General features: G+C 46.4%; 1 protein-coding gene across 2 annotated transcripts; it reads left to right on the plus strand.

Annotated features, from left to right (window-relative positions):
- Positions 1–3,419: 3,419 nt before the first annotated feature.
- Positions 3,420–22,554, plus strand: LOC141916089 (phospholipase A2-like). Of its 2 annotated transcripts, XM_074808194.1 has the most exons (6): positions 3,420–3,543; positions 5,060–6,917; positions 7,008–7,143; positions 13,225–13,390; positions 19,043–19,149; positions 22,320–22,554. In XM_074808194.1, exons 2-6 carry the CDS (start codon positions 6,870–6,872, stop codon positions 22,481–22,483), a joined length of 621 nt encoding a protein of 206 aa, XP_074664295.1. In that variant the 5' UTR covers positions 3,420–3,543; positions 5,060–6,869; the 3' UTR covers positions 22,484–22,554. The 2 variants fall into 2 exon arrangements, with proteins under 2 accessions (XP_074664295.1, XP_074664303.1); XM_074808202.1 differs by lacking the exons at positions 3,420–3,543; positions 5,060–6,917; positions 7,008–7,143; positions 13,225–13,390 and adding an exon at positions 9,197–10,044.
- The last annotated feature ends 40 nt before the right edge of the window (positions 22,555–22,594 follow it).

Consider the following 22,594-nt stretch of genomic DNA (forward strand, 5'->3'; position numbering starts at 1 on the left):
TTTCTCATCCTACTATTCTTCTAACAATAGATTCTGCCATTTCTGAATTCATTGTGTCTTACCAGAGGTGCTTCATTCCTGAGCTCCCCTTTGTTCTCTGTGTCTTTATTTTTAAGTAAAATTCTTTCTAACCTACAGCTGGCTTCCCTCAGATGAGTTCTTTGAACTCACGTTACTGAACACTGCACAAATCTCATAGTCACAAAATTTAACAAACAAGAAGAGAACATCAAAATCATGAGCAGTTAAACCCAGAGAGAGAAGAGCCGAGTCCAACTAGAAATAATCAAATTTGAAGAGAGTTTCTAGCATCTCAGTGCAGTGGGCACTTTATGTGCTCTGTGGGTTATATGAAGCTGATGTAGTAGCTCTCATACTCAAAAGTTACAAGGAAATGCTGTTTTGAAACCATGTTGTGGTTTTCAGTTTATGGGGTTTGTTTTGTTTTGAGTTTTTGTTTTTGAGGCAAAGAAAATCTTAGTATGTGATTCTAAGTAAGAGAAATGTCTCCCCGGAGATCACTGCACCAACATGTTTAATCTCTAGGATCACATTGCTTTGCAGATTGTCGTAGTGCATTGACAAAGTTACCTTATCTGAGGCTTTATCCTGTGAAGACTTACAAAAATATTGGTGAAGGGAAAGTGTCAGCCAGTTGAACATTTCCAGTCCTTACTTTTTCACAAAGCACCCTGCCATTAGCTGGTTAATATCAGTCTTCCAGTCAAAGCTCTGTGTGATGGTATAGAGATACTTGAGCAAATAGCACAAGGGAGCTCTGAATATACAAGGGAAAAGAAAATGCACAAGTACTGAACTACAGCTATGGGCAAAATCTCAGACTTGATGCCCTATCCCCAATCCCACATGTAGGTAGTAAGAAATGCAGATTCAGAAATGTTCTTTTACTAGCCAAGTACAGTAATTGTAGCAGGAGGAAAAAATGAAAGAAAAACCTTTTTTAAAAAAAGAAAGTAAGCAGTGACTCAGAAAACAAGATTTTGGTCATATTTGGCATTGACATAGTGCAGATAAGCAAAAATTAATTCAGTAGTAGTCTCAGAAAAAATACTCCCTGTACAAAATGGGAAACAAAGCCCCAAACATGCAATTTGGCCGTGGTTGAATGTGTGAAGACGTGCTCAGCGCTGTGCAGGAGGGTAACAAAATTGCCAAGCCAACTGTGTGGCCTGACTATCACTCTGCCAGGGAAAGCCAAGCTGCAATACCAAGGAAAAGTATAAAGGTTAAAATACCAGGAATTGTAGAGATTACTGAGAAATACATTTTGATTGATGGATGGATTTATTTACAGTTAAACTTTCTAAATGAGTGTCAAGTGACGCCCTCAGTAGATCTACAAACAAAACAAGTGCTTCTGGAAGAGCATGTCTGCAATTTTGGCTTTTCTCTATCAAAGCTGCAAAAAAATTTAATGTTTTTGAAAGAAAGCAAGTAATATCTTCTGGATGAGTTACTACAAGTAGACTGCTTGTGTCAGTCAGTCCAGCAGAGCTTTACATAGCACTTACTGAAGAAAAATACCCAATAACCTGTGTTTCCAAAGTGATGGAAAAAATTAAGCAAATAGACAGAATCCTTGTCCTGAAGTACATAAATCCAGGTAACCAGCTCTGACAGACCTGGGAGACTCAGCCAAGATGCATGTTTACAAAGACCCAAAAAACACCCTAAAGAGTTGGCTGCTGGATGCATGAAACGAAAGAAATATGATCTGATTTGGGGAAAAGCCACGATATTCTTACAATTTAGTGCCAAAAATTAGTATCAGCAGTTTGGATAGAATGCTCCCTTACCATGTTAAGAACACTAGTAACAGGACAGAGGGGTTGAAAATGCCCCTGGGGACTTGATTTAGGGAACATATGAACCCTCACAGCACAGTGGCTGTTATATTAGAATGTCATCTACCCTGAAAATTTGTCTGACTGTGAGGGCAACTGGTTGAATGACTCTTGTGTCTCCTAGAAGAAGCAAACAACAAAGCAAAACTACAATGTTTGAGGAAAAAACGCAACATCACACGTGGCAGACCTGCTCATCACCAGGGCCTGTGACACAAGTCTGGAAAAGTCACCACAAAAAGCCCACGTGTCTGTAGCTCTTGTCATATGGTCGTATGTTGCCTGCCCAACAGCAGAGTTTGAGAACCAAACAAATCTATGTCCCCAGCCCAAGAGAAGTGGGAGTAAATATCAGTTGAGCCACCTGTGAGCTGATTTCCAGGCAGAAGCCAGGAAGAAACTGAGTAGGCAAAGAAGTGGCATGAGCTTTACCAGTGTTCACGCCTGTTCTTCTGACTGGAGAAAAGAGAAGCCTCCTCATCTCGTGTGTCCCAAAATACCACTGTGGATTGAGTGTCCAATATAGCATCGCTTATGAAGATATTAAAACCTTCAATAAATCTTACCTTAGAGAGTTCAGGAGCTGATTGCAACACGGAATGAGAAGAATGTCTTCGGGCAGAGATGGATGCTGCTTATTGTGCAAATATGACTGTGGCAGAGATCAGGGACTTGATGTCCAGTGGGATATGTGCACGGGGACAAGATACAAAAAGAGACAGTGAAAATACACAACTTCCAAGCGTATGATGGAGCAAACTGTGGGAAAATGCACTGAAGTTGAATGTGGCCATTTTTAACTAGGGCTATAGAGAGTTGACCTACTCTTTGCTGCCCAGCCTAGAAGGCCAAACACCCTACATGAATTTACCCACTTCTTTATCATTGCAGATCTTTTTCCTGCTAACTACACAAACATTCTTACTGTAGACCGTTTCTTGGTGTGCTGGGAACTGGGTAAACTCCTGAACTCCCAAGTGGTAACTGGCATCCATGAAGTGATAAGGCATTTTAGCAGTCACAGCCTGATACCTCATTCCGCCACGTCACAACCAACAACATTCTAATGATAAATTAGCACTTAAAATTATAATTACGCTATCTATCTCCTTCAGCATGGTCCTGTAAGTACTGGGACTGATATGAGAAACAGGCAGGAGAGCCAGGTAAAGGTTGGAATTTTCCTATGCTTGTAAGAGGAAGACTACATGAAATCGTAACAAAAAGGTCTCATCAGGATTATTTGCTGATGAACACAAAAGAGGCAGTTTTACTGGGAGTTGAGGAGATCTCGATGGGGCTGGAAGCTTCCCGTGTTCCTCACTGTGGCTTGAGGGCTGTTGGTCACACAAGGCACTAAGCTATTCAGCATTCAGAGCACAGCAGCATCCAGCCCTCACCTAACCTGTCCTCAGGAGCAAAGGTACAGGCTTTGATCAGATAAATCCTTGTCATGTAAGGAAGAAAAGGACTGGCACTGAACCACAAATGTGGTAATTTACCCACGACAAGCAGAAAGCCTGAAGAGGAGATGTAGGACACGCAGCATGCCCTCAGCTGGGGGCTGGGCAGACAGGAGAGAAACACAAACCAGCTCAGTGACCACAGTGACCAACTCAGAGTGCTGCCAACCCAGCAGAACAAATTGCAGAGCCATTTCCTCTCTTCTTCCTGAAAGGTGGAGCTCTTTTCTCTGACCTTATGTTTTTTCCTTTTCTTTTTTCCAAACCTTTTAATATACCAAGTATGAAACCCAGAAGACAACAATTTCCACAGCAGTGAAGAGGTGATGAGTCACGAAACAAAAACAAAGTAGTGGTAGTAGTAGTGGAGTGTTGGTGCAGGGGTGTCTACATGTATACAAAGAGAGAGGTTTTGAAGGGCCTGTGGAAGGATATTAACTGTCTAAGTTATAGTATTTGCATTTAGGCTTGGTAATTCAGATTGTGATGGGGGAAATAGTAAAGAAGAGTTTCCCAATAGGGTACTTTAATCAATATAAGCTTGGTCGTATGTCTCTGTGTGGGTTAACAAAACCCTGGTCTGATGAAGAGCAGAGGGTTTCCAGGAATGCTTAAAAACTTGCCATGCGCAGTGCTGGTTGATGTTAAGAGAAGAGAGCAGCTAAACCCTTGTTCTCCAGTCTCTCTTCTAATAAATCTGCAGCAGTAACCTTTAGCTCATGGCCAACCTTCAACAGGGCTACAGGCAAGCAGATTATGAATCATCACAGCAATACCTTCAGGGAATGCTTGATTTCACATTTCCTGTAGGAGTAGCAACACCACCTAAAGTTTAGCCCATTATTGGCTTTATATACTCGGATATCAAGCATAAAAGGACACTAGTCTGCACACTGGTTGCATCCTAATAAAGCAGTCTGGATAATGGAGCGGAGGTAGTGTAACATATATCCTCTTTTCTTCAGGGAGTCTCTAATCGCCCGTCCTCTTAGAAGTGGAATATTCAGAGCTCCCAAGTGCTCCATGATCTAGACAGGACCAACTGGTGTTATGAATGGAGGCCTTAAATAAAAAAGCACTTTTCTGTCTCTGTAGGTACCTTGAGACAGTACCGGCGTGAGTCTTCAAGCTATTCATGATGTTGTTGCTGAAAGTGGTAGGTTGGACAAAAGGTAGAAGGAGAGAGATGTGAGATGGCAAGTGCAGAAGCAGTTGAAAAGAGGAAAATGAAGCCTGAACAATGGGGAAATGAGAAGCTAAAGCAGACAGCATTTGGAGGAGATGTCCCAGTGCACACAGGCTGCGTGGATCGGCAGCACTGGAATATACTGGCAGAGCTGTGTGAAGGTGGTGGTCTAGAGTAGTCAGGGTTGAAATGTACTTGCAAAGGTGGACTGAGAATTTTACGTGCTCCTGACCTGTGTTACACCTTCCCCACCCCGGCCATCCCTTCCGCCGTCTCCCAGAAGGAGCTATGAACACACCTCTGTTTACATTTTAGCTTTACAGCTAGAAACAAAAAATGTAATTTTGCTCTGTTGAAGGCTGCCCATTAATTTAAACAACAGACTTCAAAACACCAACACATCAAAACAACTATTTTTGTGGGCTTCAGAGTCTTCATGAGGATCATGAATCTTGGTGTCTGGTACCATGGGTCTTCCAGGTTTGTTTCTGGCAGGGGTTCTTGTTAAATAGACACAGGCATTTATTTTAGCCATTCCTTTTCAGGGAACTCAGAGCATTTCAGGAACTTGTCTGGAATCTTAGAGTGTATGTTCATCTTTGTGTGTGTGTGTTCCCTGGGCTTCCTGTCAGATGAAGCAGCCCAGCCTCTTGGTGGATCTCATAACCTAAGGCGGTGATGGCAGCGTTCTCCACACTACCAGGGCATGCTGCATTCCTGATGTCCTGGCTACCTGTGGCCAAGGGACATTGCAGTCTTGAAAATCTCTTCAGAGTCATGGCCCCGTTGCCCTGGCAGATGGTTATGGGATGTCCACCGAAGCCCGACGGTTTCTGGATGTTCCTGAGAGAACAGCAGAACGACTGCGTGCTCTGCAGCAAAAGGGGCAGACCAAACTTCTGAAGGCCTCAGCATAACAAATGGTGTCACTAGCACTTGGGATAAGAAGACTGTTAAAGTCAGAAAAACCTTGATGTTTCTAGTGACGAGAGAATGAGGCGGCTGGGCCTGTCCCTCCCTGCAGTGACTGCGCTCCCTCACAGCCTCTCGCCACTTAATGAGAAAGCAGGAGGACAACGAGGGGGCACCTGCACCCCATCTCCCTTCCATGGGTTGTGTCTCCTCTCCCCATGCCTTGGGGCAGGGATACGTGAAGGGATGTGGCTCTGAGTGTCGTGTGTTATGAACGGAGCTGGAGTGCTCGCAGATGCTCCCGAGGGCTGGAGGCAGCTGTGAGGAGGGACGGGCAGCCTGCCGGCGTGGCGGAGCTCTTCCCTAGCATGTGACCCCCAATGTTTACCCCACATCCAGTGATGTTAATAAGGCAGAAGCTACCGCTCCCTCAGCATCTCACATCACCCACCTGCTTCAACTAGCTATCATTTCCTTTCTCCCAAGCACAGAACTCATTCCAGCCTTCCTTCCAGCAGCGTTATATGTGTAGACCACAAGGGAGGAGTGCAAGCAAGTGTGCAGAAGGGGAAGATTTTATGTAGAAATGACTTCAGAGGGGAAGGTCCCCCACAGTCAGCTCAGGAGACAGCACCTTCTGAGACTGTGCTGGGAGAAAACTGCAACAGCAAAAGCCTGAGAAAGGTGGCCTTACTCCTTCATCCCATGAGGTGTATGTGTGTGTGAGACTGACTACAGACAGAAGCAGGCACTGGCTTTGAGAGGGTGTGGCAGGCTGGAGCCATCCAGCTTCACTAATTCAAAACCACCACTGTCAAGATGAGACCCGGCACACAGCAGCAGTGAAGCTCAAGGAGAGACACCCTGGACACCCCCAAACCTGGAGCCACTTTTAAAACTTTCCTTTTGGGGATCAGTTATAAACTGGAAATAATAATGTTGTCTTTCCTCATCAAAGTTTGTATCATCACTAAAGCACGGACAGACCTTCCATGCAAGACAATATTAAATAAGACTGCTTACTTATTGTGTTGCTATATTAACTCTATTGTTTCTGTAACTGATTATGTCACCACAAATCATGTAGCAGTCTTAGATTTATTTTTTTTTTCCTCTGGACAGGTAATGGGGAGTTTGTTTCTCTCTAGAACTGATTTTCTCTTCTAACTCCCACTACCCAAACTGCCATTCTGTATCCTTGAGTGTCTTTAGTCATCCTTCTAGAAACCAGTCTTGGGGGGGGGGCAGTTCCTTTAGGGAACCTCTAACACCCATCGTATTGCAAGAAAGCTTCCTCTGCCCCTCCTAGGAAAAACCCTCGGCCTGGGCAGCAAAAGCATCGCTGAATCTGCTGGTGCTGAGCAGAGACCTCTTCTTGTGGTTGGTGGTGACATCCACAGCGATGGCTGGGTATTTCATTTGAGGAAGAACAGCCTCTATGGGATGAAGGACAGCCCGGTTTCTACAGGAAGATCTGACATCTTGAACCTGGTAGGATAAACACTGTTAAAAACTGTGGAGTCCTTATAAATTCTCCCCTTCAACTGAAGACTTTTCCCTAATAGTGTCTTTCAACAACAGGAAGGCTCAAAGTCAGTTTGTTGTGCGTGCAGTTTCGGGGAGGCAGTAGTCTGTACAGCTGAGCTTGCTGAGACAATATGCAACACCCTCGTGCGCTGCCTTGTGCTACTGCAAGTGAGAAATGGAGCTCGAGCAGGTAACATGCAAATGCACGTGAAGGGGTGGGATCAGGGAATGCATTTTGTTTCCCTGAAGAGTAGTAAAAATGCCCTCATGACCCCAGTGCACTTGCCATAACATAGTAAGACCACAATTAGCACTTAATACTATTTAATACACTTAATACTATTTAATATGCTGATTCATTTAGGCAACAGTAATCAATAACTGCACAGATAAGTGACAAACTTGACCTGTCGGCAGTGTGAAACAATCATAAGGAAACAATACATTAATTCTGCTGAATTTTAAGGCTGAATTTGGGCATCCTTCCCTGATATCCTGCAGAAGTCGTCTTCAAACATTGCAGATACATTTGGCTATCAAAGGAGTATGTATTTATTTTGTATTTATTGCTGAATGGGGGACAAAAAGCTCATCTATTATTTAGGGGCTGTGAGAAAGGGTAGAACAGAATTAATTTGTGGTCTGGAAATGTGTAATGCCTGTTTTGGTCAGGTTTGTAATTCAGGAAGGCTTTGAAAGGGACTGTTCAGTGTGAGGAGGAGAAGGCTGAGGGGAGACCTCATCACTCTCTACAGCTCCCTGAAAGGACATTGTAGAGAGGTTGGTGCTGGTCTCTTCTCACAGGTGATTAGTGACAGAACGAGAGGGAACGGCTTTAAACTGCAACAGGGGAGGTTCAGACTGGACATGAGGAAAAAATGTATCACCAAAAGAGTGGTCAGAGAGTGGAATAGGCTGCCCAGGGAGGGGGTGGAGTCCCCATCCCTGGGTGTGTTTAAGGGCCGTTTGGATGAGCTGTTGGGGGATGTGGTGTAGGGGAGAACTTTGTAGAGTCGGGCTGAGGGTTGGACTCGATGATCCCGAGGGTCTTTTCCAACCTGAATGATTCTGTGATATTACTGTGGAGTGGTTCTGAAAGAACAAGACTAAACACAGGTTTTTAAACCCAAAGGACTGATAAATCCAAGTCATAGAGTAGACACTTTTGGTACTTGAAGGCAGTTCCCTTGGGGACCCCGGGAATCCTGTAAAGCAGCTGCAGAGGTTCCTTACAACTTCCCTTTGGTCCCCACTTAAGAACGGAGCCCACCAGGTATCTGTCAAGGATGGAGCTTACTCTAACAAAGTGCCCTGTTCAGCCAGGTCCCCCACCGTGCTTCAAAGCCTGCCTTCTTCTTTGCACTTCCAATTTTGAGGACCTGCATCCACAGAGCCCTCGAATACAGCACACCCGCTCTCCAGCACCCTCCTTCCACAAACTTATATTCTTCAGGTTAAATATTAGCCAGCTTACGTACATAGGATTTGGCATTATTACTTGAGTAAATGTGTTATTACTGAAGGGAGTTTCCGAGGGAGGAGGTGTAAGCTGTGCAGCTCCTCCTGAGCCCCTCTGATGCTGCGGAGGAGCTGGGGCTGGAGCAGCTGGGTGAGCCGTGTGCTCCCCTCGCCCTCCTCCCTCCCCTTCTGCCAGCACACGGGCACCGTGGTGGGCAGGGGATTTTGGGCTCACAGTTGTCATGAGATTTGCCCAGTTCTGCCTTCTCCTTTGTCCTGTATCAAAGGCACCCGATATATATGCTCTATCTTGAAAACTTGCTCGGTGAAGAGTGCTGGCTGCTGCGGCGGGGCTGGTCTCAGCAGAAGGCAGCCCCATAAATGACTTGCTGCTGACCTTTGATTTGAGTACCAATATTTAGCAAGCAAATATTTAAAACCACGCCATAAAGAAGGGAGGCACAGCTTTACCATGGGGAACTCAGGCAAGGGGTGCTGCTGAGAAGGAGCCAGGTTGTGCAAGGGGAAGGGGCAAGCAGCCTTCATCCCCTCCTCTCCCTCTCCCAACAGAGCAGCCAGCCCTGCCCATCAGGCCCACACTGGGGAAGGGGCAGCTGCTTAGACCCCGCCAAGGTTGCTGTACCAAGCAAGGCAGGTGTTTAAAGCCCTGGAGTGCTGGGTGAAGTTGTTTCAACCTCAAAGGCCAAACAACCGTGGCCGTCCCTCCCGCTCACGCTGCCTGCTGCTCCGCACAAGCGGAGGCTGGCTGACAGGGTGGCCACCTCACCGATCCCTCTGCCCAGTGTGACCAGAGCGTGGCTGGCCCCGGGGGACTGTCCACAACCCCTGGTCTCTTGCCGTGGCTGGGGCCCTCATGCTGATGAGTCTTCAAGACATCAGGTCTCGGTCAGGTGCAGCAACAGGCTGAGAGGGTATTTTTCCCTTGGGAGTGGCGCAGAATTAGCTCTGTTGGTCAGTTTATAATTAGATACTTGCAGCTAACAGTATTCTTTCTGTTGGATTTTTATAGTTTTGTCTCTTCTTTTTTAAATGTGAAAAATAATCAGTCTTAAAATAATTTAAAAAAAAAATAATTACCCTGGAAAGAGTGATCTATAAAAAGAGAAAATCCTTGCCACAGCAGCGAGCCCAAGCCACAGAAAGCCCAGTTGCAGGCTTCCCTTTTCCACAGCTCCTCAGAGGTTAACCAGGGTCTGTAAGCAAACAGCTTAAAGAAGGAGCCCAGCTTAGTGCCTGGGTGTCTCAGGCTGTCTCGGGGACCGCCAGCCTAATGCCCTTCCAGCAGCCCCTCCCTCCCAAAGGTGATGCTCAGCAAACAGAGCCAGCCCTCGCCCTCTCCCCACGCAGCAAGGAGCCCGCTGCGGGGACAGACTGGACACGGGCTGGGGCTCGGGGACATCGCGGGAGAGGGTGTTTCACTTCGGATGGGCTCAGAGCCATGTATATATAAGCCCTGGAGCAGCGGCCGGGGAGGATTGTTAAGCACACACCACACCTCGGCTTGGCAGCGTGGCGAGGCGCTGCCGGCTGTACCCGTGGCTGAACCCCACGTACGGGAGCGATCTGCCCATGGGCTCCCACCTGCTGCTGCTGCTGCTGCTGCTTCAGGCAGGTGAGTACCACCTCTCGGTGCCTCTACCTCCCCATGCCTCCCCCCATCCCGGGACGGCTTCTCCCCTCGCCGTCGGCTTCGCCGGCTTCGTGGCAGGTACCTCGGTGTGGTTTGGCCAAGTGAGGGATAAAAGCGCTGCTCAACTCTTTGCAACTTAATAGCGAGGGGCTGTGCAAGTGAGCTGCCTGCCCGCTTCGCTGCCCTGGTGGTTCACATAGCCGGGGCTCTATAAACACGGGACATTTTCTTTTTGAATAGTTTTCTGTTACAAAGTTGTCGACGTCTGTGTTTCTTCATAGAAATACCCTCTTAAATACTCTTTTTTTTTTCTAACAGCAACCATGGATTAAGCAGTTTTCAATTCATCTGAATTTAAAATAATAATAATTTTTAAAAAAAGCCTTTAAAAAAAGCCATAAATATCTGCTAACATAGAGAAACTACACACAGCGGCAACATGACACTAAACTGGCAGGTCTGAGGTTATACCTGCTGGACAGTTTTAAAATAAAACCCAAACCTTGCCTTAATCTACAGCAAAGGCAGCTCCTTTAAGCAGGAAATAGAAAGTGGAGGTTGTCAGACCCACCTCCACTCGCCTCCCTGCAGGTATGTCCTCTGCTAAGGTGCCCCGTTAGTAATAGAACTAATGATTGAACATGCTCCTAATGGGAGATGTGGCTAAATGCTGGCTGCTGTGGAGACTCAGGCTTTTCCAAGGCTTTCCCAGCTGCGTTGGCTTGGCTGCCCAGTGTAGAAAAAGCAATTTCAGTTCTTGGTCAAGTTATTAGCTGAGCACCTGAATATTGAAATGTGCTTGCTGGGGCTGATGTTTCAGCTGCAGCGATCCACCATCAGCTCAAAACCCAGCCAGCTTTCAAAGAACGAAACAGGAACATCAGAGGCTGCCCGGATGTCCACGTTATTTCAAGCTCTTGCGGAGCACGCAGCCCTAAGCACACTAATTGATTCTTTGGGGCTCAATTCCCTTTGGGGCTTTCTCTCTGCTTTCACGAGCAGCTCTGCGCTGTAATTACAGTTCCTTGATCCTCAGAGATAGCCCCAAAAGAAGAATGGCCTTTCTTCTTCTGGGTGAGGTGCAGTTACCTTACACCAGCCTCTGCCGTTTTCAGCCAGTGGCCAGCAGACCAAGTCCAGCTGAGTCCTGGCTTAAGAGGTCAGCGAAAGACAGCAAAAAAAAAAAAGGCAAGCTGCTCATCAGGAGGCCTGAATGCCTACAAAGAAGTTTTTGTCTTCATTGGAACATTTTCAGGTCCTGCATGCTGCAACAGGTTGAAAAAGCATGATTTTTAACCCAAAATCCAGAGCAGCTCACTGCTTGTGATTTCCCCTGGGGTGCCTGAGAGCAGAGCCCCCTTCTAACTCCAGAGCCCCACTGTTTAGAGAAGGGAAATAGGTCGTCTCTTTAGTTTCGAATAACACCCGTCTAATGTGTTTTTAGCACAAAACCCGAACACTCAAGTAGTGTTTAGGTGAACAGCGCGGTTACTTTTTCAGGAATGTGCTTTTAATCCCCGAGGAATGCCCCGGGAAGCAGAAGGAGGCTGTGTGGAAACCCCAATTGCCAGGACAGCCCGAGGTGCCGATCGCCGTGGCGGGGGGGGGAAATGGTGGAGGGCAACACTCTTTCCTGCTGGGGGCTTGGGCTGCAGAGAAGGAGCAAAGCCCTGCCTTGACCTTCATGGGGAGAGACCCTCCTTGTCCTTGCCTTGGGGTTTGGATCAGGCTAGGAGCGGGAGCCAGCCCAGGAGATGCAGGGAGAGGCCCAAGCAAGGGGATTAGGTTTTAAAAGGAAAGCAACTGTTTTAATAATAGTATTGAGTCCTCGGGTGGTTTAGGGGATTAATTAGTCTGTGTTTACACAGCACTTTGAAGAGGTCAAGCGTGCTGCAATAGCCGGGGGCAGGTGGCAACTTCGGTGGCGGGTTCCCAGCTCCCAGGCATCACCTCCTTCTCCATCCAAGTGTGCCACCAAGTGTCCCCATCTCTGTAGGCTTTTCGGAGTGGCTGTGCACGGGTGGGACGAGCAGATGGGTTAGAGGGTCAGTCTGAGGGGTTTGGTGCTACGGCTGAGTAGCTTTGCCGTGCACCATAGCACAGTGCAAAGCTTGGTCCTTCACAGTAAACCCAGGCAAGAGATACTCCAATCTGTGACCATCGTTAACATGGTGAGCATCAGAGTTTGCAGCTGAGCATCACAGGGGTTTGGCTGTTAAGGGGTAGGGTACTCTTGGTTTCCGCAACAGTTACTGAAAGGTAGAGCGTGTGGTTTCTAAAAAAACAGCGAATCAACATGTGAAATCACAACACTGTTTGGAAGACCTGTAACTCAAAAAACCCCAGACGGGTTTGGGTGGCCATCCACCCACTTCAGCTGACACAGAGCTCCTTATTTTTTTCCACATTAATGCAGCCAACCTGATGTTATGACTTAAATGGAATGTAATAACAGAAGCGGATGTAAGTGTTGCCAGCATTTCCAAACACTCAAAGCTGATATACATACATCTTGGCTAACGTGGGCGTCCTATCCTTGACAAAGTATACCTTACAGGTTCAGGGACTTGTGGCTATCCCTCTACACAAATTAATAGTGCTGTCAGCTTTTTGCCATCTGGAGAATGGGTTAAAATATCCTGAATAATAGGGGAAACGTAGATAATACAAGACATCTTGGGCAACATAGAAGCCTTTTTTTTTTTTTCTGTAGAGCCCAGGTTAGGTCTAGTTGTGTGCTTGTCCTCTGCTGCTTCACATCTCACTTAGGGGGACCACAGCGTAGCTGTAAGCTTTCCCAGGTTTGGGAGCTCTGGGGTGCAGTGAAGCCCAGCTGGCACGACGTGCAAAACCAGGCAGCCTTCTCCCAGGTGCAATATAGCTGCAATCATCCGCTAGCACACCAAAGCTAGTAAGTCTTGCTTGAATTGAGCTCTCTCTGCAGAAATAGCCTGCTTGGGTATTTCTGAATCTCCCTCCTGGTCATCCCAGGCCTCAAGTAAGGGCCCTGCAGAGAGTCCCCTTTGCAGGCTGAATCTCATGTCTAATTCAATTGTTAAGGCTGCACCCAACCAACCAGTCAAAACCAATAAAGTCCCCCTTTAAGGAGTTTAGTGTCAGGTGTGTTTAATCCTTGTGTGTAGCCATGTCCTGTCTTTGCAGTTTGGAAGGGTGCTCCGGGAAAATCCCATTCACTGCACACCCGAGGAATCGTTGAATTGGCAGGAGCTATATCGTGTGGCACGGGACGGTCTCCCTTGGCATATATTGGCTATGGATGCTACTGCGGACTGGGAGGACAAGGCTGGCCTAAAGATAAAACAGACTGGTAAGAAGAACCTCACCTATGCATCCAGAAGCGGTGCAGATCTCCCCACTCTTCCCTGTTCATACTCCTGTGCCTCCATGGGCCCGTTACTGCCTTGAGGAGGGGGGATTTAGTCTGTATGAACAGCACTGGGGAATTGTGAGTGAGGACCCACGTATCACCTGGGGTTTCAGTGAGGGTTTAACCACCTTCTGAATGAGAGCAGAGCTCTTGGGACCTGGTAGTCTGTGAGGTGGAGGGAGAAGGAGGAACCAGGGTATGATTTCATGAAATAGCTGCATGTTTGTTCATGGATAGCAAGCCCTGCCTAAAAAAAAAAGGGGACTGACCAAGATATTTGGAGAGTTATTTCACTCAGGTCCTGAAAATGGCAGCGATGGGAATATCACTGTTTATCCTGTGGAAGAAATCCAGACCATTGCAAGGAGTCATCAAACCTGTTGCCCTCATTGCCTGTTAGTTCACACTGAATCAAGGAAGAATAACAATAAGGGAGAGCATGGTGTTATTTCCCCCCCTCTTTGTTAGTGGGGAAGATGCTGCTTGTTATTCCCAAGGCTAAAAGCAATTAGTCTAGGAAGTGTTGCAGTCAAAGGTTTCTTTCTTGTACTTTGCAGTTAGCATACATGTAAATCTTGAGCATGATGGACTCTTGTGTGCTCCTGAGCCTTTTATTTGCAGACTTGTCTGGTTTTAAACATCAAAGACAGAGCACACAGGTCTATTTGTTTATCTACAGTCAACAGGCCAGGTGCTACCGATAGGCAGGAGTGAAGGCAGGAGTGAAGGCAGCGTGCAGCTCACTGGGAAGGAAACTGAGCTTTGCAGAGTATCCAGCCATTGGAGACATTTTACACTGCTACAAAACCAAACTTTTGCTGAATCGGCAGGACAGAAAAAGGGAAAAAAGGAGGAAAAGATGCCAACATTAAAAGCCAACTCCTCTGTGGGCATAAAAGAGCAAGTGTCCCCTAAAACTAGCGGAGATGTCTTCATTAATGCAGAGAGACATTTCACTCCCAAAGCCCTCTCTTCACATCCCTGGTTTGTACCTATGAAACATTTAGTCTATGAAACAGTCAATACAGGACTTGCAAATAATGAGTAACTGCCTACAAAGTGTCATAGCTTTCAGGTGTAGAGACTTCTTTTAATCTTTAGTAATACTTCTTGACCTGCTTATCACCACCTACAGCAGTGTCTGTAAATGTATTTATTATTTTTGTTATCAACTCTTGTAATCAGTCTTTAAATAAGTCTTTAAAGTAAAACATGACTTCATTAATTTGGAGTATTTCTTTTACCGAAGGGCTGGGTGGAGGAGTCACCTAAAAGCTGTCTTCCATAGATGTTAGGTGACCCCCCAATTTTAAGTGACTCTGGGAGATATGAGTGGTCAGCATTACTGAAAAAGAGACACAGAGTAAAATATGGCCACGTGTTTGTCAGCCGGTGTTTCTACCACTGTTTTATTTCCATGGGATGTGGATTTTATCCTAACGGCAGAAAACGAGACTCTGCAACTGGAAATGCCTCACAATACCAGATAGTTTGTAAAGAGGAAGCTTGATCATTTAAGTGCATCCATTATTATTCCTTAGCTGCAGTGCTTGGCTGCAAAAAAAGCCCCCCAGAAACATTGTTAGTTAGGTTCTTAGGCTGCAAGAATCGGCAATGCCCCTACTAGATTTAACCCTAAAATTTTCCAATTTATGTTTCCTAAAGGAATCTTCTGATATCTGTTACTGAGAACTGCTGCAAAAATCAGTGTGGTTGAATACCCTATGCCCATCAAAGCGACCACATTATTTCCCATATTTGCCATTCTAAAAACCAGAGAAGCAGAGTAGTAAAACTACTGGCCTTGAGTGACAAACACTGTTTGAAATGACTCACCCCCTTGACACCGCTGTGTTTGTTACTGAGACCCCTACAAAAGGAGTAATTTTCTTGTGAGTAATTCAATCTGTCTAGACAGGGCTAGAGTGCTTCTAAGCACCTCTCTTTTATGGGAAGAGCAAAAAAGCTGTGGAGTGGGTAATCCTTTTATAAGGTTTATTTCACACACTGTCTTTGATGTGGAGTTGTCAGTAATTACCTTTTCCCTTTGTTCCACTCTCACAGGCCCATCACTTAGAGACTAATGGCATCTCTTCCACATAAAGTCAATAGATTTGTTTCTCCTTCCCCTTTCTGTTCCCCTGGGTTGCTGCAGAACCCATTTTGTAACGCAGGACTGGAAGGTGCTCAGCAACTCCCTGAAAACACCAAATGCCATGAAAGGCAAGGTGGCATATATGGCTCAGTCCTGGCAAACTCATAAGGAAGAGTAAGATTTCCTCTCAGTTGCTGAGTTAAAGCAAGACAAAAGGACGCACAGTGGTGGCTGTGCTGTTAACACAAACGTTGTGACAAACACAGCGTGACAAATTCTTACCTTAATGGCATTTGCTCAACGGCAGGGGTCTGGCCAGCTGATCCCTGAGGGCCAGCCAGAGCTTTCTGTAGCCATTAGGGCTGTCTCAGTAGCCCAGATGTGATGAATAGGTTGCTTACTAGCGAGAGGACACGGTTGTATTTGTTTTCCATACATGTTGACCAGTGCTCTGCCAGTGTTGGCTGACTGTTTGCGTTGGTCTAACCGAGCATCAGCAGGTTATTAAAAGCTTAACACCACGCTCTGACCCAGGTGCAGGAAAGGGCATTTCCAAACAGGATGGGACCATCAAAGGTGGCAAAGGACAAGGATAGGTTTCCTCACTCTTCAATCCCTGGCAGTTCTTGCAGAGCATCTGAAAGAGATGTTTGTAACATATGAGCCAAAGTCTTCTTGCTTTTTGTTGGTGTAAGCTACGTGTCACCCCTCTGCAGTCATGGGTATCATCAGGAGGAACTGGTGTAAGGGGAAGCAGAATTGTGCCTCAAATCCCGCAGTCCTGCAGAATTTATGCAATCCCCCTGATTTTGCCAAGCCACCTAAAGAGCACGAGTTCTCACAGCTAGGTAGCACACCTCTCTAGTGCTTATTTGCTCGTCCTGCCTGATTCACAGACCATCTTTCGTCCCCTCCAAGATTTGTTCTCACTTCTTTTCCTATCTCTTTTTGTGTTCATTCCCTCTGTCTCTCCCTGAAGAGCAATTTCATTCCCTTGGCCCGCAGGCTCCTAACTCCTCCCTTTGCCTATCTTTGTGTTGTGCCTCCTCCCCACACTCCTCCACTGCTGACACCAACTGATTTGACTGCTGAGCCACTCTTCAGACCTCACCCTACAATTTCTACTGCTGCCACTCTGCCTCAGATCAGCCTGATTCGTGGCTCTCCACCATGGCCTCTTGTGCTCTGCGTCCCATATATGAGACATCCATGATGGGACTGCTCTGCCATTTACCTCCCTGAGGACGGATGAGGCTGTGCTGCAGCTTCAGGTATGCTAGCCAGGATGCCCTCGGCTACAGCAACTCCTCCAGATGCCACGTGTCCCAGTTGTAGCTCAGTGCTGTAGTCCATCCCAGTCGTATCATATGGGACATTGCATAGGGACTCATACGTTGGAGAAAGCTGGGACTTTCACACTTTCCCCAAGACTGTGAATTCTTCTCTCCTTTGGCCTTTCAATTCTAACATCTTCAGGACAAGTGCAGGAGTGAGGTGTTACTGAACCAACAAAGATCTGACCCACAACCTGTTACTGCCATCATGTCCAACAGAACTGGTTCCATGAGCTGAATAAGGTCTTCTCAATTACAGCCATTGCTGTAACTCCTCATGGGAAAACATCTTCTAGATACGTATATCCCATAGCATTTAGTCCCATTCTGAAGTTCTTCGGAGGAGTTGACATGGAGGGAGATACTAGTCTGCTAATGCTAACTTACATTTCTAGGTTTCCCAAAGCAGGGAGTAGTGTGGTTGTAATCATCACACAGGTTTCATCTTTGCAAGCTGAGAAAAAAAAAAGGCATTTAGTTCGCAGACTCAGCTGTGGGATGAAATTGCTACTTGAACTACTAAATTGGGAGCTCAGTCAGTAGGGAAAGCACACTGGACTAAATTCAGCTTCTGTGTAATCACAGGGGTTACTAGAAGGCTGAATTTGATCTGACTGGTCTGATTCTGTTGTCTCTTTCACATGATTCACCTGATCTAGTTCCAGTTCATTTTTTTAGAATTTGCATCAGTGGTGGATCTTCTTCTTTGCACTTCAAAAATCGTTGGGATTTTTCCCTGGGCTTTATACCTCACACAGCCCACCAGCCCTCATATCCATAAACCAATTTCTAAAAAGGCAAAATCCTCCTGCAGCAGAGGGTGATGAAGTTCATGGTGTTCCTGAGCTCTTGGGTAAGGTACTGGCAGCTCCCAGTGGGTCTCCGGAGAAGCCCCACTTCCTGCACAAGCGACCTTTATCATTCTCTCAGGGTTTTTCCACTTTTCCAGAGGGATGGTGGGTCCCAGAGTGGATCACAGACTGTTCTTGGCTTTTCAGGTACACTGGCCTCAGGCCTTGAAGATAATGATGAAGGTCTTCAGCTGGATTTGGGCAGCCAGCACAGCCATGCTCCCTTTTGGCCTGCTCATCCACGTCTTGAAGACATTCACATCTAGGACTCAAGAGCTTCTCTAAAAGCTGTCTGCTCTTCATTTACCCCTAAGATCAGCCTGCCTCAATGCTTCCTGATTAGTAGAGCCGTTTCTCTGTAGAGTCCCAGTGATCTTGCTTCTGGAAATGCAGGAGCTCATTCCTCTCTGGCTCCAGCCTCTGACCTCGCATCTTTGCTCAACCAGCCTTCGCTATCTGGAAGAGAAACTCTCTCAGTGCTGAATCTTTTCTCATTGTATTTTGAGTCACTAAACTACCAGAATAAAATTCAAGTGGGGTCAAGTTTTCTATCAAGTTTTCTGAAGTAATAGATAGTGGGACTTACCTCACAATCTGTAGGACAGATATCATCAGCTGAGCTGGTCATCCTCAGCCCCCTCTATGGTCAATGAGAAGCAATTGCACGTTCAAATGCAATGTTTTTCACCCACGTTAGATCTCTGCAGCACGATAATATGAACTGTGTCACAGACATGCATAAAAGCAGTATAGATCAATGCCTTAGATGGAGATCTTTACATTTAAGGATCTGAAGTTAACTGGTATGAATCCCATCGTTGAGGCTGATGAGTTTGTAGCCAGTTCTCAGAAACTGGATGAGCCAAAGAGCACGTGGCAGATCCAGGTGAACTGAAGAGACAAAGCTGCTTGGTGATGCTGAGGAAGACAAAAAACATCCCCACTGCAAATTCTGAGATGGGTCTAAGCTGGTGAGCCATGGTCATGCACCTCATAGTAACACTTCAACTCCGTTTCAGTGAGTGGGGTTACCATGTGTTGACCACACCTGCCTTTCTGAGGGCAAAAGCTCACAGGAAGAAGCACACTGGTCATGGGAGAAAATACAGCATTAATGAGCTCCAGAGCCATATGAGCTTTCAAAGAGATGGCAGGATGCTTGGTTCATCAACAGACAATTTACTGACAGGCTGGGGCAAACACTGCTGTTGTAAGTGGTGTGTGAGTGGAGCACTCCTGGAGTATGTGCAAACACCCTGAGCAAAACATGCAGGATGCCTGAGCCCAAACTCTACCTTTTATTCTGTCCCAGGTGCTGCCACAGGCATGACTGCTGCTATGACAAGGCAGAGAAGGCAGGCTGCAGCCCCAAGGCGCAGCGGTACCAGTGGGCATGTGAGCAGAACGCCGTGCGGTGTGGTAAGGAAATGCTCGCTCGCCTTGGGTTTGTTCCACTCCCTCCTCTGCAGGGGCATAGGCCTACCTAAGAGTTTTGTGGGCTTCAGAAGTAGATCTGTGTATGCTGAGATGGTTTTAAAGCTGCTTTGGGCAATGTTTGTTCTCCGAGCTCTCTTTCCATGCTTTGCCTGGGTCACTAGGCTCGCCAGGAGTCCCCAGTTGGAGCTGGGAGGAAGGCTGGAGCCCCAGCATCACCCATCCCAGGCAACCTGAGTCCTCCCCAGGCTGAAGAGCGGGAGCAGGGGCCATGGAGCCAACAAGCCATCTCAGTTTGGCAGGGATGCAGGTGCCTCCCTGGAGGCTCTCTGTCCACCCACATTAAGCACACCTGCTCCTTGCCGACACCTTCCCAAAGCCGTGCAAGGGTCTGTCTGTGACCATTGCTGCAGGCGTGGTCTTCCCGTGGCAGTTTTGGCCCTCCCTCCAGCGTCTCTCTTCAGGGTTTTACTTACCTTATATACTAGAGAAGTAAAGTATACTTACTTTACCTACTTATATACTAGAGAAGAGCCACAGTATTATGCATGTCTTTAAGACAGGTTAAATAGGGTGCCAGTCTGCATCTTTGCCTCATGTGGGACTCCAGCCTAAAGCCCGAGGGCTCCAGCAGAGATTTTGAAACTTGCAGAGTCGAATGCTCTCAAGTGCCACAGGCACACAGCAAGTGTAAGCTGTGCTCAGCTCTACAGCTGGTACACAGTCAGGAAGGTCTTAGAATTGCACAGTCACAACCCGTCAGTGGCTCACACCAGTTTGTTTTGACAGACACCAGATGACTTGAGTCTTCAAATTTGTCACTTCTATTTCTACGTCTCCAAAAAGTCCCTGATGGTAAAATCCATTGTAGAACACTTCGAAAGTTTGAAAAGCAACACGTGAGAGTGAAAGTTGTCCCTGTACCATCAAAACTACTTACTTGAACATTAAAAAACTATTTCTACCTTGTCAGAAGACCATGTTCTACTGGTGCAGTCCTCAGCCTCTGCAGCAGCTGAGAATGTGCCAGCAGATACAGGATGTGGTACAACACATCTGCAGTTGCTCTTTTCCAAGTGCCAGAACAACCTATTAAACACAAAGTACTGGCTAAGGAATGTGTTGCTTTAACGTGTAACTGCTCTCCTTCCCACCTACCCGTATTTCCATAGCTGGCTGATGTTTTCTGCTAGCTATTTTGATATGAGAAAAAAAATCCTGTTTCTTTTTGCTGTGAAGGAACAATCCTAGCTGTGGATGTGAAAGGTACCATCGAGTCCATGAGACGTGCAATATATATCGTGCAGAGTGCACTGGGCTGCATTTGTTCCAACCTGGCTAACAAGCATTAGTTAAACCAATGCCATTAATTCCTTAACTAATGTCCAGGCAAGGCCTGAGGAGCATCCATCAACTGTTGGAAAGCCCTCAGCAGGCTTCACTTCCCCTGACATCCCCCATGGGGAGAAACAATAGAATGGGTTCTGAAGGCAAATTTCCTAAGCCGGGCTACAGCACAGCAGGTTTTACTGAGGTGTGAAGGTCTAATGTCTGATCCATTCAAAACAAAAGGGATGAAGAATTAAATTTCCAGGCATGCTTGCTGGGCCTAGGGTAGTGATGTCCAGAAACATTAGCAGCAGAACTGCTTGAACTGTCCTGTCTATGCAAGAGGAAATAAATGCCTGTTGCCTGGCACTGTATCATAAACACCGATATTTTCAGGTAAATTAAACAGAAACTCATTTTACCTGGGACTTCTCCTCCTTTTGCTACTATTAGACAGTTTTGTTCGTGGAATGAAAAAAATTGGCAAAAACATATTTTTCAGTCCTGATATGCCATCACATGTAGGTGAATTCCATTCGATAAATATCTGGAATACAGAAAAGGCTGTAAGTTGTGGGGGCTGGTCAAAAAACTCATACTGCTCTAACAGAAATGACTGCGAGCCCAGACTCTTGTACTCACAGTAAACTGACAGTGGTTGGCACAGCACAGGAAGAACTCAAGGCTTAGAGGGCAACGAGAAAATCAGGCAGGACTGGTAGATAAGAAAAAAATTGACTTAGTGCTGAGTCCTCATCGGTGGGACCCTTGAAACACTTTTCACTGGGAAACATGTGATTCTCTTCAGCAAAGCTTAAGAAATATGGTCTCTTCTTATTTAGTAGACACAGGGTTGATCCAGCAAAGTCCACTGAAATCTGGAAAGATTCCTGCACTCTTTGCAGTTGGTTTTGGAGCAAAGCCCATGTGCACTGGCACGAAGTCACACTTTAAACTTTGCCTAATGCAGGGTTTGGTGGATGTTAGATAATCCTCAAGTAAACAAGGCACTGTGCTTTGAAATAATATGAGCCCAACAACTGCATTTAAGCTGCCTATAGGTGAGATGGGGCTTATTAACCCCAAATCAGTCATCTGCAATGTAGCCACCTGATGGTGGCTACACTGATGTTCCTTATGGTCCTTGCCTAGTCACGTAGTTGTATAATTGCATTAGAAATAGTGCTGTATGTATGGTTTTGATCAGCTTCATTAGCTTCTGACTCATAAAAATCAGGTACCTGACCCTGCTGCGGAGTTCCTTGGCTCCTCTGCCATGATCAGAGCAACTCACGGAGCACCAGTGAAGGATGCCCTGTGGGTGCTTCTGTACACTCAGGTTTCCGAATGTCCCTCCAGGAGACTCTTCCTTTCAAAGCAGCATTTTTTTCTTTTGAAATTGGTCTGATGTGCAGAGGAAGGGGTTAAAAGCAAAGTTGACTGACTGAGGGAAGATGGAATATTTTTGGCTCATGCTAAGCTAAACTAATTTTCTTTTTTATCTTCGGCCACTGAACTAAAGCCCCATTGTTCACACAGCTCTAGAGGCGGGGAGCGGTCTGTGCCGGGCAAATTTTTATAACTATTGTCTATTTACATTTAGCTGCTACTTTCTGATGCTCTTGGTCACAGCTAAGGTCAGTTGGCAGAGACAGGAGAGGGGAGGGTCAGATCCACACACAACACAACATGTTGGTCCTTCTCCGTGCTCCCACAGCCCCTGTTCCCTAAAAATTGCTTTCTTAGGAAATTGTTCCTCTTAAAACTGTTTCTTGCCTTCATCCAATACAGAATCTCTCATCCTCCACCTACATTTTCTTTTGCAGATAACCTGACAGACCAGTGTGAAAAAATGGTGTGCCTGTGTGACCAAGAAGCAGCCAAGTGTTGGGGAGCAGCCCCGTACAACCCACACTTCATCCTTTGGCCAGACTTTTTATGTGGACAGACTCATCCCACCTGCCATTTCAGATATGGGGGAGCAGAATAGTCTTTTTAGGACCTTTTTCCAACCCTTTGAATCTGAAGGTGCTGGAATAAAATTTTACCTGTTTTACCAGAGCTATCAACGGTGTGAGATAATTTCTATCAGGCCAGGGTT

The sequence above is a fragment of the Strix aluco genome, chromosome 2 (genome assembly GCF_031877795.1).
Source record: "Strix aluco isolate bStrAlu1 chromosome 2, bStrAlu1.hap1, whole genome shotgun sequence".
NCBI classification, from domain to species: Eukaryota; Metazoa; Chordata; class Aves; order Strigiformes; family Strigidae; genus Strix; species Strix aluco.

Coding starts and splice junctions, on each gene's coding strand:
- LOC141916089 (XM_074808194.1), top strand. CDS start 6,870: ATGAAGGACAGCCCGGTTTCTACAGGAAGATCTGACATCTTGAACCTG. Junction 7,144..13,224: donor GAGAAATGGAGCTCGAGCAG/GTAACATGCAAA, acceptor CTGTCTTTGCAG/TTTGGAAGGGTGCTCCGGGA. Junction 19,150..22,319: donor GCAGAACGCCGTGCGGTGTG/GTAAGGAAATGC, acceptor TTTCTTTTGCAG/ATAACCTGACAGACCAGTGT.